Source organism: Pleurodeles waltl, chromosome 2_1 (assembly GCF_031143425.1).
Source record: "Pleurodeles waltl isolate 20211129_DDA chromosome 2_1, aPleWal1.hap1.20221129, whole genome shotgun sequence".
Classification (NCBI taxonomy): Eukaryota; Metazoa; Chordata; class Amphibia; order Caudata; family Salamandridae; genus Pleurodeles; species Pleurodeles waltl.
This window is the reverse complement of record NC_090438.1, coordinates 303,791,842-303,804,191: the sequence shown is the minus strand read 5'-3', so window position 1 is coordinate 303,804,191 and position 12,350 is coordinate 303,791,842. Positions and strand designations below refer to the sequence as shown.

Here is a 12,350-nt window from a genome sequence, read left to right as displayed (position 1 = left end):
GTGGATGAGGATGTAGTGCATGCAGGTGTGAGTGGAGACGCTACTGGGAGGGAGGTGGATGACAAGGTGGAGGCAGTGGAAGTTGGTGTGTCTGCATGTGGATGGTGCTTGTGTGAGTGCCTGTGAGATTAAGGGTGGTGCTTGTGTGTGCCTGAGCCACTTCTCTGTGTTGATTTGGGTGATTGCTGGTCTGAAGGTGTGCTTGGGATAGGCTGGGGTTGACAGGATTGGGACTGGGTAGAGGAAGTTGGAGGGGGGAGGCTGGAGACAGGGACAATAGCTGCCATCAGTGCGTTGGCCAGAGCTTGGAATGCCCTCTGTTGGGCCGCCACACCAGAGTGAATGCCCTCCAGGTATGCATTTGTTTGTTGCAAATGCCCTGCTCCACCCTGGATGGCATTCAGTATGGTTGACTGCCCAACAGTGAGGGATCTCAGGAGGTCAATAGCCTCCTCACTGAGGGCAGCAGGGCTGACTGGGGCAGGGCCCGAGATGCCTGGGGCAAAGGAGATGCCCACCCTCCTGGGTGAGCGGGCACAGGAAACACACTGAGGGGCTGCTGGGAGGGTGGTGCTGGTATGGGGGGTGGCAGCTCAACCTGTACTTGGGGTGGCCACAGAGGTGTCCGCCATCGCCAGGGAGCTGCCATCGGAGGAGGTGTCACTGTCGATAGTGTCCCTCCTGTCTCCGTTGTGATGCTCCCCTCGTCCTCCGTCACACTGTTGCCTTCACCGTCAGTGGATTCGGCCTCCAGGCCCATGTGGGATGCAGCTCCCTCCGTCACCGCTGCCTCTGCTCCTCCGCCAGATGATGCTAATGCACACAAGGACAGCGTGAAAAAACAAAAAGGGGGGGGGGAGACTGAGGATACACTTGGTCAATGCCAGCAACAACACTACCGTTGGCGTAACCAACTCACAGGGAACAGCCCGATGCACTAGGCCATGCACTACCTGTTAAAATGCTAGTCACCAGCCCATGGGTACAATACCTAACGCCATTAGCTGCAGACCTGAAACCCACAGGACCCTGCCCAGTAGTAGATGCCCACTAACATTATTGGGGTTGGAGTGCATCTGAGCTTTCCCATCATTGAACATACCCTGCCATGTTCGCCCTGGCCTAAGGGCACCCACAGCCCACATCCCCCACCCAGGTAAAACGTTAACACACCGCAAAGTCATGATTCTGAATCTGTACTCACCCCCTTGTGGCTGATGTTATACCTTCAAGTGCCCATCCAACTCCGGATAGGCCACCGCCAGGATGCAGAACATCAGGGGGGTCAGGGTACGATGATCACGCATTCCTCGTTGGGAGGCCAGCCCCAGCTGGGCCTCTGCTGTCTTCCTTGCCCAACGGCGCAGGTCCTCCCACCGTTTGCGGCAGTGGGTGCTCTGCCTGTCAAAGACCCCCAGGGTCTGCACCTCCTTCGCGATGGCACGCCAAATACCCTTTTTCTGATGGGCGCTGACCTGCAGAAAAAATACAGCAGAAAAGATATTAGTCATACCGTCCGGAATGTTATACTCATGGCCCACCATATTCCCCCATGCACATACATTGGCCACCATACATGCAGCACTCTGCCCCAGACCCCTCAGATCCCACCCTACACAAGGCTTACACACACACACCAATCCATACAACCATGGCCCACGCATCATGCTCACAGGGTACTCATCTGTTTGTCTGGAGGACCATAGAGTAAAGTGTACTGGGGTAGGACCCCATCCACCAGTCTTCCAACTCCTCCGCAGTGAAGGCAGGGGCCCTTTCCCCAGACACTAGAGCCATTGTCGCTTCCAGGCACAGGTCACAGCAGCACTTGCAGTGTAGGTCCTCTCCTGTTGAAGGTCAGGTAGTAAGTGAGTGCACAGATAGAAAATGGCGGTCAAGACCGCTGCGGTGCATACCATCACCACCGGCGTACATTGCCATTGGCTCCTGGAACCCATAAAGCCCCATGATAACCAATGCAGTGTTGCGCGCGGCCGTCAACCGCCAACCGCAACGGCGCAGAACGCCGGCGGAATTACCTCATTTCCAGTTGTCCCCCCTCAAAGGTCAGGCAGCTGCAATTTCAGGGGGGCACAGGCCATGGCACCTAACTACGTCACAGCAGACATTGGCACATCAACTTACTTCCGAGTTCACATACTGTTTCTGTAAAGCAAAAATTGCATATTAATGTTGAAATATGTGTGAATATGACCTTCTGTTCACCGTTTTTCACCCTAGAGTTCAATCGCTGAGGATGAATAGGAGATGGAGACATCCCCTCTTGTACAGACCCCTGGTGGACCTGGCGACTATGGAGGACAGGCACATTATCCTGACCTACAGACTTGATAGGGCCACAATCCAAGAGCTATGTGCCCAATTGGAGCCAGACATGATCTCAGCTATCCGCCACCCCACTGGGATCCCCCCTCTAGTGCAGATCCTGTCAGTGCTCCATTTCCTGGCAAGTGGTTCCTTCCAAGTGACAGTGGCCATGGCATCAGGGATGTCACAGCCTATGTTCTCAAACGTGCTGACCAATTGTTGTCTGCCCTGCTGAAACACAGGAACAGCTACATCATATTCCCCCAGGTGGAGGATTTGGCCACAGTGAAGGCTGACTTCTATACACTGGGACATATCCCCAACCTCATTGGTGCCATTAATGGTGCACATATTGCATTTGCCCCCCCGTAGAAATGAACAAGTGTTCACAAACAGAAAAAGCTTTCACTCTCTGAATATGCAGATGGTGTGTTTGGCGGACCAGTACATCTCCCATGTCAATGCCAAGTATCCTGGGTCTGTGCATGATGCCTATAGCCTTAGGAATAGCGGCATCCCATATGTGATGTCTCAACTCCAGAGGCACTGGGTGTGGCTAATTGGGCAGCCCATGGTCCCCACCCAGTTGATGTAGGTATATGGGTGCGGGTTTGGCCCTAAGGGTGAGTATGTGGCTAACAGGTATCCCTCGATATTTACAGGTGACTCTGCTTACCCCAATCTCTCATGGCTAGTGACCCCAGTGAGGAATGCCAGGACATAGGTAGAGGAATGTTACAATGAGGCACATGGGCAAACAAGGAGGATCATTGAGCGCACCTTTGGCCTTCTGAAGGCCAGATTCCGTTCCCTCCATCTAACAGGTGGATCCCTGTACTACTCACCCAAGAAGGTGTGCCAGGTCATTGTTGCATGTTGCACAACCTGGCCTTGAGACGCCAGGTGCCTTTTCTGCAGGAGGATGAGCCTGGGGGTGGTCGTGTGGCAGCGGTGGAGCCTGTGGACAGTGACGAAGATGAAGCAGAGGAAGAAGGTGTGGACAACAGAACTACACTAATTCAACAGTACTTCCAGTGACACACACGTAAGACACTGTAACTTCACCTTCCATTGCAGTTTTGTGTTGGACATTGAACATGACAGCCTGAATTCCCTATTTCTATGCCCACTTACTGTACCCTTTGGCATCTCTATTTTCAGATCTGTGTGCCCCACTCTGGCTCCTGGTGTGTTTACTGCTGCCCACTACAGTTCATACCTATGTAAATATTACAGTGCATTTGAATTGCAATGTTTACAGTTTGTGAAACTAATAAATGTTTCAAACAATTGACAGACTCCATATTTGATTTTGTTCCAAGGGTGTTTATTTTGGTGCTAATAAGTGTAGGGGGTATTGCAGTAGGCTGGGTTGCTGATGGAAGAAAGTCCAGGGTAGGGTCCAGTCTATATGTATCACAGGTGCATTGTCCAAGGGGGCATAGGAAGGGGAGCAATGGCAAAGGTGGACAGGGTGACAGAGTGGGACACAAGGGTGACAATCAGGAGAGTCTTATTTCCTGGTGGTGGTCTGGGCAATGTTCTCTGGCTTCTGCCTGGATCGCAGGGACCGTTTGTGTGGTGGTTCTCCTTCTGCAGGGGTGGGGTGCTCGTGGCCTGTTGTTCCTGTGGCGGGGCCTCCTGTCCACTAGTGTTGGCGGAGGTGGAGGGCTGTTCTTCGGTGTGGCTAGTGTCAGGGGCCTGTTGGTGTGCCACTGCCTCCCTCATGGTGTTGGCAATGTCTGCCAGCACCCCTGCAATGGTGACCAGGGTGGTGTGGATGTCCCTCAGGTCCTCCCTGATCCCCAGGTACTGGCCCTCCTGCAGCCGCTGGGTCTCCTGCAACTTGGCCAGTCTCTGGCCCATGGTCTCCTGGGAATGGTGGTATGCTCCCAGGATGAATGCCTCGTCGGTTCCCTGGGCCTGTCCTCCCCCTGTCACAAGCAGTCCTCCCAGCTTCCCTGTTGTCTTGTGCCTCTGTCCCCTGAACCATGTGCCCACTGCCACTGACCCCAGGTTCCTGATCGCCCTGTGTTTGTGGAGTTGCCTGGGGTCCCTGTAGTGGTGGACACACTGCTGGTTGACGTGTCCTGGACACAGAAGGATGGGCCCGCTGGGTGGGTGCTGTGGTGGTGTTTCCTGAGGGTGGAGCCTCTGTGGTGGGTTGGGACTGTGCCTGGGTCACCGACTGTCCAGAGGTCCCTGATGGGCCATGTTAGTCATCATGATCCAGGCGTGCAGAGCTGCTGTCATCACAGTCGGCCTCTTCGGGGGGGACTGGATGTGGCTGGCTTGAGTGGGGGTCCTGTGGGGATGTAAATGCAGTGTTATTGTATCTGCGTGTTCCATCTTGTGCATGGATATGTTTCCAACTTTGATTGTTATTAGCAAGGAAGCTTTGGCTTGTGTGAGTTATTATTAGGTTGGCTAAGTGATAGTCACTAATGTGCATGCTGCAGTGATGGGTGTCCATGCAGGTCTGTGATGCTCCTCCCATGTTGTTAGTTGTGGGGGAGGAGGTGTGGGTCCACCGCCAGACATCTGTACAGCTATCTGGTGTCTTGCAACCACGGAACGCACCTTCCCCCATAGGTCGTTCCACCTCTTCCTGATGTCATCCCTTGTTCTGGGGTGCTGTCCTACGGCATTGACCCTGTCCACAACTCTCCACCATAGTTCCATCTTCCTTGAAATAGATGTCTGCTGCACCTGTGATCAGAATAGCTGTGGCTCTACCCGGATGATTTCCTCCACCATAACCCTTAGCTCCTCCTCTGAGAACCTGGGGTGTCTTTGTGGAGCTATTGGTGTAGTGTGAGTGGTGTGTGTGAGGATGTGTGGGGTGATGTGTTGGGGTGTGTGCTTTGAGGTGCGAGGGTGGTGTATGGGTGATGATGTTTTGTGGCTCAGATTCAGTGGGTGCTCCGGGCTTGTCTCTCTCTCACTTGCCAAAATCTTTGGGTCATAAAGGGTTCTGGTTAGTGTGGGTGTGTATTTTATAGTGTTGTGGGTGTGGTGTGTGTATGTGTGCCAGGTGTGTGTATTTTGAATTGTCCAATGTGGTGTAGTTTTGTATGTGTGTGTGTATTTTGAGCGCGGCGATGTGTACCGCCAATGGTTTACCGCGGTTGAATGACCGCTGCGGTGATTCGTGGGTCATGATGCTGTGGTGTATTTCTGTTGGCGTAACAGTGTAGGTTTTGGTACCGCCAGTGTATCACTGACCTTTGGTCTGGCGGACTTGTGTGTGTGTCTGTATAGTGGCGGATTTCTATGGGTGGGTCATAATACCCGTAGCGGTATACCACTGTGGTTGTGGTATGTTGGCGTCAGTCAGCATGGTGGTAAGAGGCACTTGCCGCCAATGTTGTAATGAGGGCCATAATGTCTCAACTCCAGACGATCTTTAAACAACCTATACATTTATCCTTTCCAGCTATCATTCTGAGCCCACTCCTCGCAAAACACATTACTGTATTGTACTCCTGGATGTGGATCTTTCTCATCTAGACCTCTTACTCACCATCGCCATTAAAGTAATTCTAATAGAATGGAAGTCCTATAAAAATGTCTCATACCACACTTGGTGGGCCTCGGTTACCTATCTGAGAAGCACCCACATCTTGCAAATACATGTCAGAATGCAACCGACTACCTCACAATTTATCTGGAAAACGCTTGATCTCTTCATGCAGAACCCACGTACCTGTGAAAATCCATTTTTGCAGAGACATTTTAACATCAGCTCATCACCCCCTGAGTTTAAACGAAGGATAGTATACTCTTCTCCCACACATAGCATGCCCCATCCCCATGTTCCACTTGTCTTTATGTTAGTAACTCAGATCTCATCTACAAGACATGTATGATTCACCTCCCTTAATCATAACCGCTCCCTACCTCTACCATTATACCTGGTTTCTACTATTGACCACATTGATGATACAATACCCCATAACTGTAGTAATTTTGAGATTACAAAGATGTACATGTCCTGTCATTACCATTTTTCTTCTGTTTTGCCCTTTCCTGCCTATTTTGTGTATGCTTTATTTTTTATACCATGTTTTCAAATAAAATTCAATAAAATATTTTGAATAAGAAAAAGAAAGGTAAACACAGGTATAGGGGTGTGCTGTCCCTTGCTGCCATCTTCCATTTGTTTATAGCCAGTCACAGTGGTCACAAATTGTGAGATGATTAATTGATATTAATTATGACAGACCATTCTGATGGCCCTGTGAATGGAGATTTTCCAACCAACCTAATAGTGCATAGGTTGGTTCACAAAATCAGTGTCCGCAAAAAGTTGGCACATAATTCATGATTACTCTTTGTGAATGTGCTCTTTGTACATCCTACCCTATGCCTGAAGTTTAAGCCTTGGCCCAGAGTGAGGCAGTAAATGTACCAATACTCAAATTAACCTTAGCAGCTACAAAATCCAGGTGTGTCCCACTCTGAGTTTTTGGTGTCAAAACCAACAGCTTCAGCAGGAACACAACTGTGACCTATTAGACATTTGAAGGACCCCTGCCGGCCACAGCCTCGGAGATTACCCCTCTGAAAGAACGTGACTTCCATTTCAGAGACTGAGCCCAAAGTTAAACAATTTCACTGCGGCAACCCACATGGTGTATCCGATCTCTGCTCCATCAGATTCAGCCTGAAGTCACACCTGATAATTTCCATTTATGCTTTACTTTTTCTTGCCATAAAACTTTAAAAATTCATATAACTGGTTCACATTAATATATTTTAATTATCTTGATGCCTTTTTCTCATTCGTTTTGTCTCTATTTTTCCAAATGGGTGTGGACATTTTTAGTGTAGTACTCTATACTTTGAAATTGTTAGTACTGCTTGAAATTAACACATTCTTCTCTGGGGATTGCCTGCTGCTTGTGCCATAGCTGCAAGGGATTGAACATAGATGCTCTCAGGACTTTGTTTTGACCTAACCATAGAGGATTCATTAAGATGTAAGGGGCACCCCACTCCCAGATTATTAACCCATTCCTTTGTAGACAGTAGACAGTATTTTGAATGTAATTTGATCCTGAATCAGGAGGCAATGTAATAATTGATGTCCCTTTGAAATGTGCTCTCTGCTACTGAGACCAAATATAACAGAGATCGCAGTTTTCTGAGCCCTTTGTAGTCTAACGAATAGATTCTTAGGCAGCCCAGAGTACAGTGCAATGGAAAACCAAAATCTAAGTGTGAGTTGACAGCAAAGCCAGTAATCAGGCCCGATTTCCTGAAATAGAAAGGAAAATAGAATAAGTTGAAGTTGGTTAATGCTAAAGAAACTTTTCAGTGAAGGCACCAATTTGGGCTTTTAAAGTGGATTCCTTTTGTATTTTGATACACTTACTATGTGCAGCTGTGCTTGACATTTAAAACACGGTAAACATGCTAATACATGTTTAATATGCCTGGCAAGGAGTGAAGAACTGTTGGATGGTACGTAAAATGTTTGTAATGAAACACTGCTTGTGTTAAGACGTGACTGTCCATTTTCTTTCAGAATCAGCAGGCTAAAATAGCCCAACTCTACTTGCCCTTACTCGGATTGTTGCTAGAAAATGTATCGCGATTAGCGGGGAAGGACGTTCTGTATCACTGTTCAGCAATGTCCCCCTCTGTGAGTAGCAAACACACGTTTCTATATTTGTCTTACTTTGTGCAATTGTCGGATTGCTGTAGCTTTGAATTAACATTTTTGTTAGTGTTTACTCTCACAGGGTCTTTTTCATAAAAAAATACGTTTGAAATCTGCACTGTGCGTATTTCGGACTTTAATGTTTGTCATGCATATTCCAGGAATTTGTTTTTCTATATCACTTTCTCATACAAGCATCCACAAATATGTTTGCATTGTAAAAAGGTATCCAACATCTCAATAGACTAAGGGTATCTAGAGAGTGCTTTGTTAGAGGAGCGGTGTTAGAAATGGGGTCTTTGGTTGACAGTCAGGTTACCCCCTGTTCAAGCAAGGACCCTCACTCTAGTCAGGGTAAAAGAGAATCACCCTCAGCTAACCCCTGCTTACCCCCGTGGTAGTTTGGCAGAACAGTAGGCTTAACTTCAGAGTGCTAGGTGTAAAGTATTTGTACCAACACACACAGTAACTTAATGAAAACACTACAGAATGACACAACACCATTTTAGAAGAATAGGAAATATTTATCTAAACTAAACAAGACCAAAATGACAAACATCCAACATACACAAGTCAAGTTATGAATTTGTAAAGATTAAACTCAAAAATAGCGCTTAGAAACAAAAATGCTTTGATGAGGTGTTAACACGGCGTTGTGACAGAGTCGTTCCCAACAAGCCGCCACCAGCGGCGCCGGACACAGAGTTGCGTAGACCCCCAAGTACAGTACCTTTGGTGAAGAGTGAAAACAAGCCGATGCGCGAAGTCGGAGATCACGGCGTCTTTGTAAAACGTTGAATCCGCGCACTTCGAGCGGCGTCAGTCACGACGTGGTGCAGCGACTTCCACGGAGTCGCGGACTTCAGCGGGGTTGCAGCATTGTCGGGCCTGCGAAGAGCGTCGCGTTCCAGCGAAGGTCACAGCATCGGGTGCAGGCGGCGTCACCGGATTCAGCAGCAGCGTCGGTCCGAAGTCGTCCGAAGTCGATTTCCTTGGATTTCCACCAGCCTTCCTTCCAAGGGGCCAGGGACTGGTTAGGGCACCACTTGTCAGAGCAGCAGTCTCTCCAGAGACTCCAGGTGCTGGCAGAGAGAAGTCTTTGCTGTCCCTGAGACTTCAAACAACAGGAGGCAAGCTCTAAATCAAGCCCTTGGAGATTTCTTCACAAGATGGAAGGCAAATCCAGTCTTTGCCCTCTTACTCTGGCAGAAGCAGCAACTGTGGGATAGCTCCACAAAGCACAGTCACAGGCAGGGCAGCACTTCTCCTCAGCTCTTCAGCTCTTCTCCAGGCAGAGGTTCCTTCTTGTTTCCAGAAGTGTTCTAAAGTCTGTGGTTTTGGGTGCCCTTCTTATACCCAGTTTCTCCTTTGAAGTAGGCCTACTTCAAAGTAAAGTCTCTTGTGAATTAGAAATCCTGCCTTGCCCAGGCCAGGCCCCAGACACTCACCAGGGGGTTGGAGACTGCATTGTGTGAGGGCAGGCACAGCCCTTTCAGGTGCAAGTGACCGCTCCTCCTCTCCCTCCTAGCACAGATGGCTCATCAGGATATGCAGGCTACACCCCAGCTCCCTTTGTGTCACTGTCTAGTGTGAGGTGCAACCAGCCCAACTGTCAAACTGACCCAGACAGGGAATCCACAAACAGGCAGAGTCACAGAAATGGTAAAAGCAAGAAAATGCTCACTTTCTAAAAGTGGCATTTTCAAGCGCACAATCTCAAAATCAACTTTACTAAAATATGTATTTTTAAATTGTGAGCTCAGAGACCCCCAACTCCACATGTCCATCCTCTCCCAAAAGGAATCTACACTATAATCAGATTTAAAGGTAGCCCCCATGTTAACCTATGAGAGGGACAGACCTTGCAACAGTGAAAAACAAGTTTAGCAATATTTCACTGTCAGGACATATAAAACACATTACTATATGTCCTACCATAACCATACACTGCATCCTGCCCTTGGGGCTACCTCGGGCCTACCTTAGGGGTGTCTGACATGTAAGAAAAGGAAGGGAAGGTTTAGGCCTGGCAAGTGGGTCCACTTGCCAAGTCGAATTTACAGGTAAAACTGCACACACAGACACTGCAATGGCAGGTCTGAGTCATGATTACAGAGCTACTTATGTGGGTGGCACAACCAGTGCTTCAGGCCCACTAGTAGCATTTGATTTACAAGCCCTGGCACTCTAGTGCACTTTACTAGGGACTTACTAGTAAATCAAATATGCCAATCATGGATAAACCAATCACATACACATTTTGTAAAGGAGCACTTGCACTTTAGCACTGGTTAGCAGTGGTAAAGTGCCCAGAGTAAAACAAATAGCAAAATCAGAGTCCAGCACACATCAACAACCTGGGGAACAGAGGCAAAAAGTTAAGGGAGACCACACCAATGATGAAAAGTCTAACAAGCGGTAATCAGTTTGACTAAGACCCCCCAAGAGGTTAGAGAAGCACTGAAATGGAGCAGCTATTCAAGCTAAAAGGGAAGGTCCTCAACATTCAGGCCGTCATTTGGACTTTGCCGGTCAATTTCCCTGACCGCCAAAGCCCAACCCACCAGATGACTGCCAGTGCTGGCAGTCAGCAGACCGCCATATAACGAGTGCTGGCTGCTTTCTGCCATAATTGAAGCGGAAAGCATCCAGCAGTCGTGCTGGCGGTCGGTGATGCAGATGCCGGTCCCTCGCCAGCACCGCCACACCAGCAGGACTCTGCCGTCGGTATTACAAGCCGTAAAACAGCTTGGCGGCTCCTGCTGGGGTGGTTGTAGTGGTGAGGGAAGACCGCCAGGACCCATCCCCTCCCGGACGTTCCCCTCGACTGAGGGGGTAAGTAGGCGTCTGAAGGGGGGAAGGGGTCTTTGTGTTTGGGTACGTGTGTTCATGTTTGCGGAGGGGGGTGCTGAATGTGTGCGTGTATGTGCACGTGAATGGTGGTGTCTGTGTTGATGAATGTGAGTGAGTGTGTCTGAGTGCATGAATGCGTGTGCTAAACGGATGTGTATGTGTATGTATGCATGCGTGAAGTGGAGTGGGAGTGTGTGGACAGTTGGGGGGATGTGTGCATGTGTGTGGACATGTGTTTATGTGTGTGCCGGCTACAGGAATAAAGATTCCTGCCTCCAGGTGTGTGACCTCCATGGTTTTCATGGCAGGCTGATGGAAAGCCTGGCGGTTTGCAGCCTCGTAATCCGGACAGCAGGTTGGAGGTGCCCCCCACTGGCTGTGGTGGTGCGACCGCATCAGAGAGCCTGGTGGGATTGTGGAGGCTTGGCATCTGCCAAGCCTCACAACTGTTAATGCAGCGGTCCTTACCGCCAGCTCCGTGGCGGGAGGACCGCCAGGGTGAGGTTGGCGGTCTCATGACCGCCAGCCTTGTAATGAGGGCCTCGTCGGTGTCCCATGCATCACCTCGGAGGATACCCCCATGAATTGAGCTTGCATCATATATACCTTGTTAGTCCTGATGAAGAACCTTTAAATAATATAAGATCATAACGACGTTGACGGCCACGGCAATGTGAATATTACATTAACTGACTGAACCTCTGGACCTAAGAATTGCTCAGACCATTATTACATTCAATATCATTCTATTGTCCTCTGTATTTTACACACGTTCCCACAATATTTTGGTGTTTTTCACTTAGTGATCACCCTAGCACAAAGCACTTGCTGCGAGGCATACTGTCAATATACACACTACTTTATATTGAATGAATGGGTCCAGCATTTTCTTTTTCTTTTCATTAATTCTTGGGGCTTATTACAGTGCTGATTTTTGATTTTTACCATACACTGCTCTCAAACCAGGAATTGTCATTAGAGCACAATCAGCCTAAGAGATGGACTCATCACCTGGCTCCCAAAAGGGTTGAAAAAAATAAAAAGGCAGAAGCGCACAATCTACTTCACTTGGCTTTTACTTATATATTTTCCTGTTTTCTGCATTCTACCTCTTCTTTTTATATGGCAGAGCATATGGAAGGGAAGAAGACAAGTGAGGAACAGTTGCATACATTGTGAAATGACTCATTGGCCAGTGTAGGTACACATATGATTTAGAGTCATGGATCATAAATAATACTAAGGACGAAATATGGCACCCATAAAACAATTATCAAAGACATTTATTATAGACATGTTTTTGAAGTCTTTGGGCTTTCCCTCCATGCTGAGCTGTAAGAGAATTTTCAGAAACTCTGTTTGCCTGCAATGTTTTCAACGAAGTGCTGAATTGCCTCAGCAGACCTGTGACATATATAACATGAGAATACTTGCCACATTTTGGGCTGCTTTGGGAGGACAGGAGGCCCAATATGAGTAACCATTAATTAATTATTTTAGTTCT

At 48.5% G+C, this 12,350-nt stretch overlaps 1 protein-coding gene across 2 annotated transcripts in view; it reads left to right on the top strand.

Annotated features, from left to right (window-relative positions):
* DOCK11 (dedicator of cytokinesis 11) overlaps positions 1–12,350 on the top strand; it is a 1,108,606-nt gene that overhangs the window by 642,503 nt on the left and 453,753 nt on the right. For both annotated transcript variants that reach the window (XM_069212535.1, XM_069212533.1), the window contains one exon: positions 7,859–7,975. In XM_069212535.1, the coding sequence (XP_069068636.1) occupies positions 7,859–7,975 (117 nt within the window). The remainder of the gene's footprint in view (positions 1–7,858; positions 7,976–12,350) is intronic.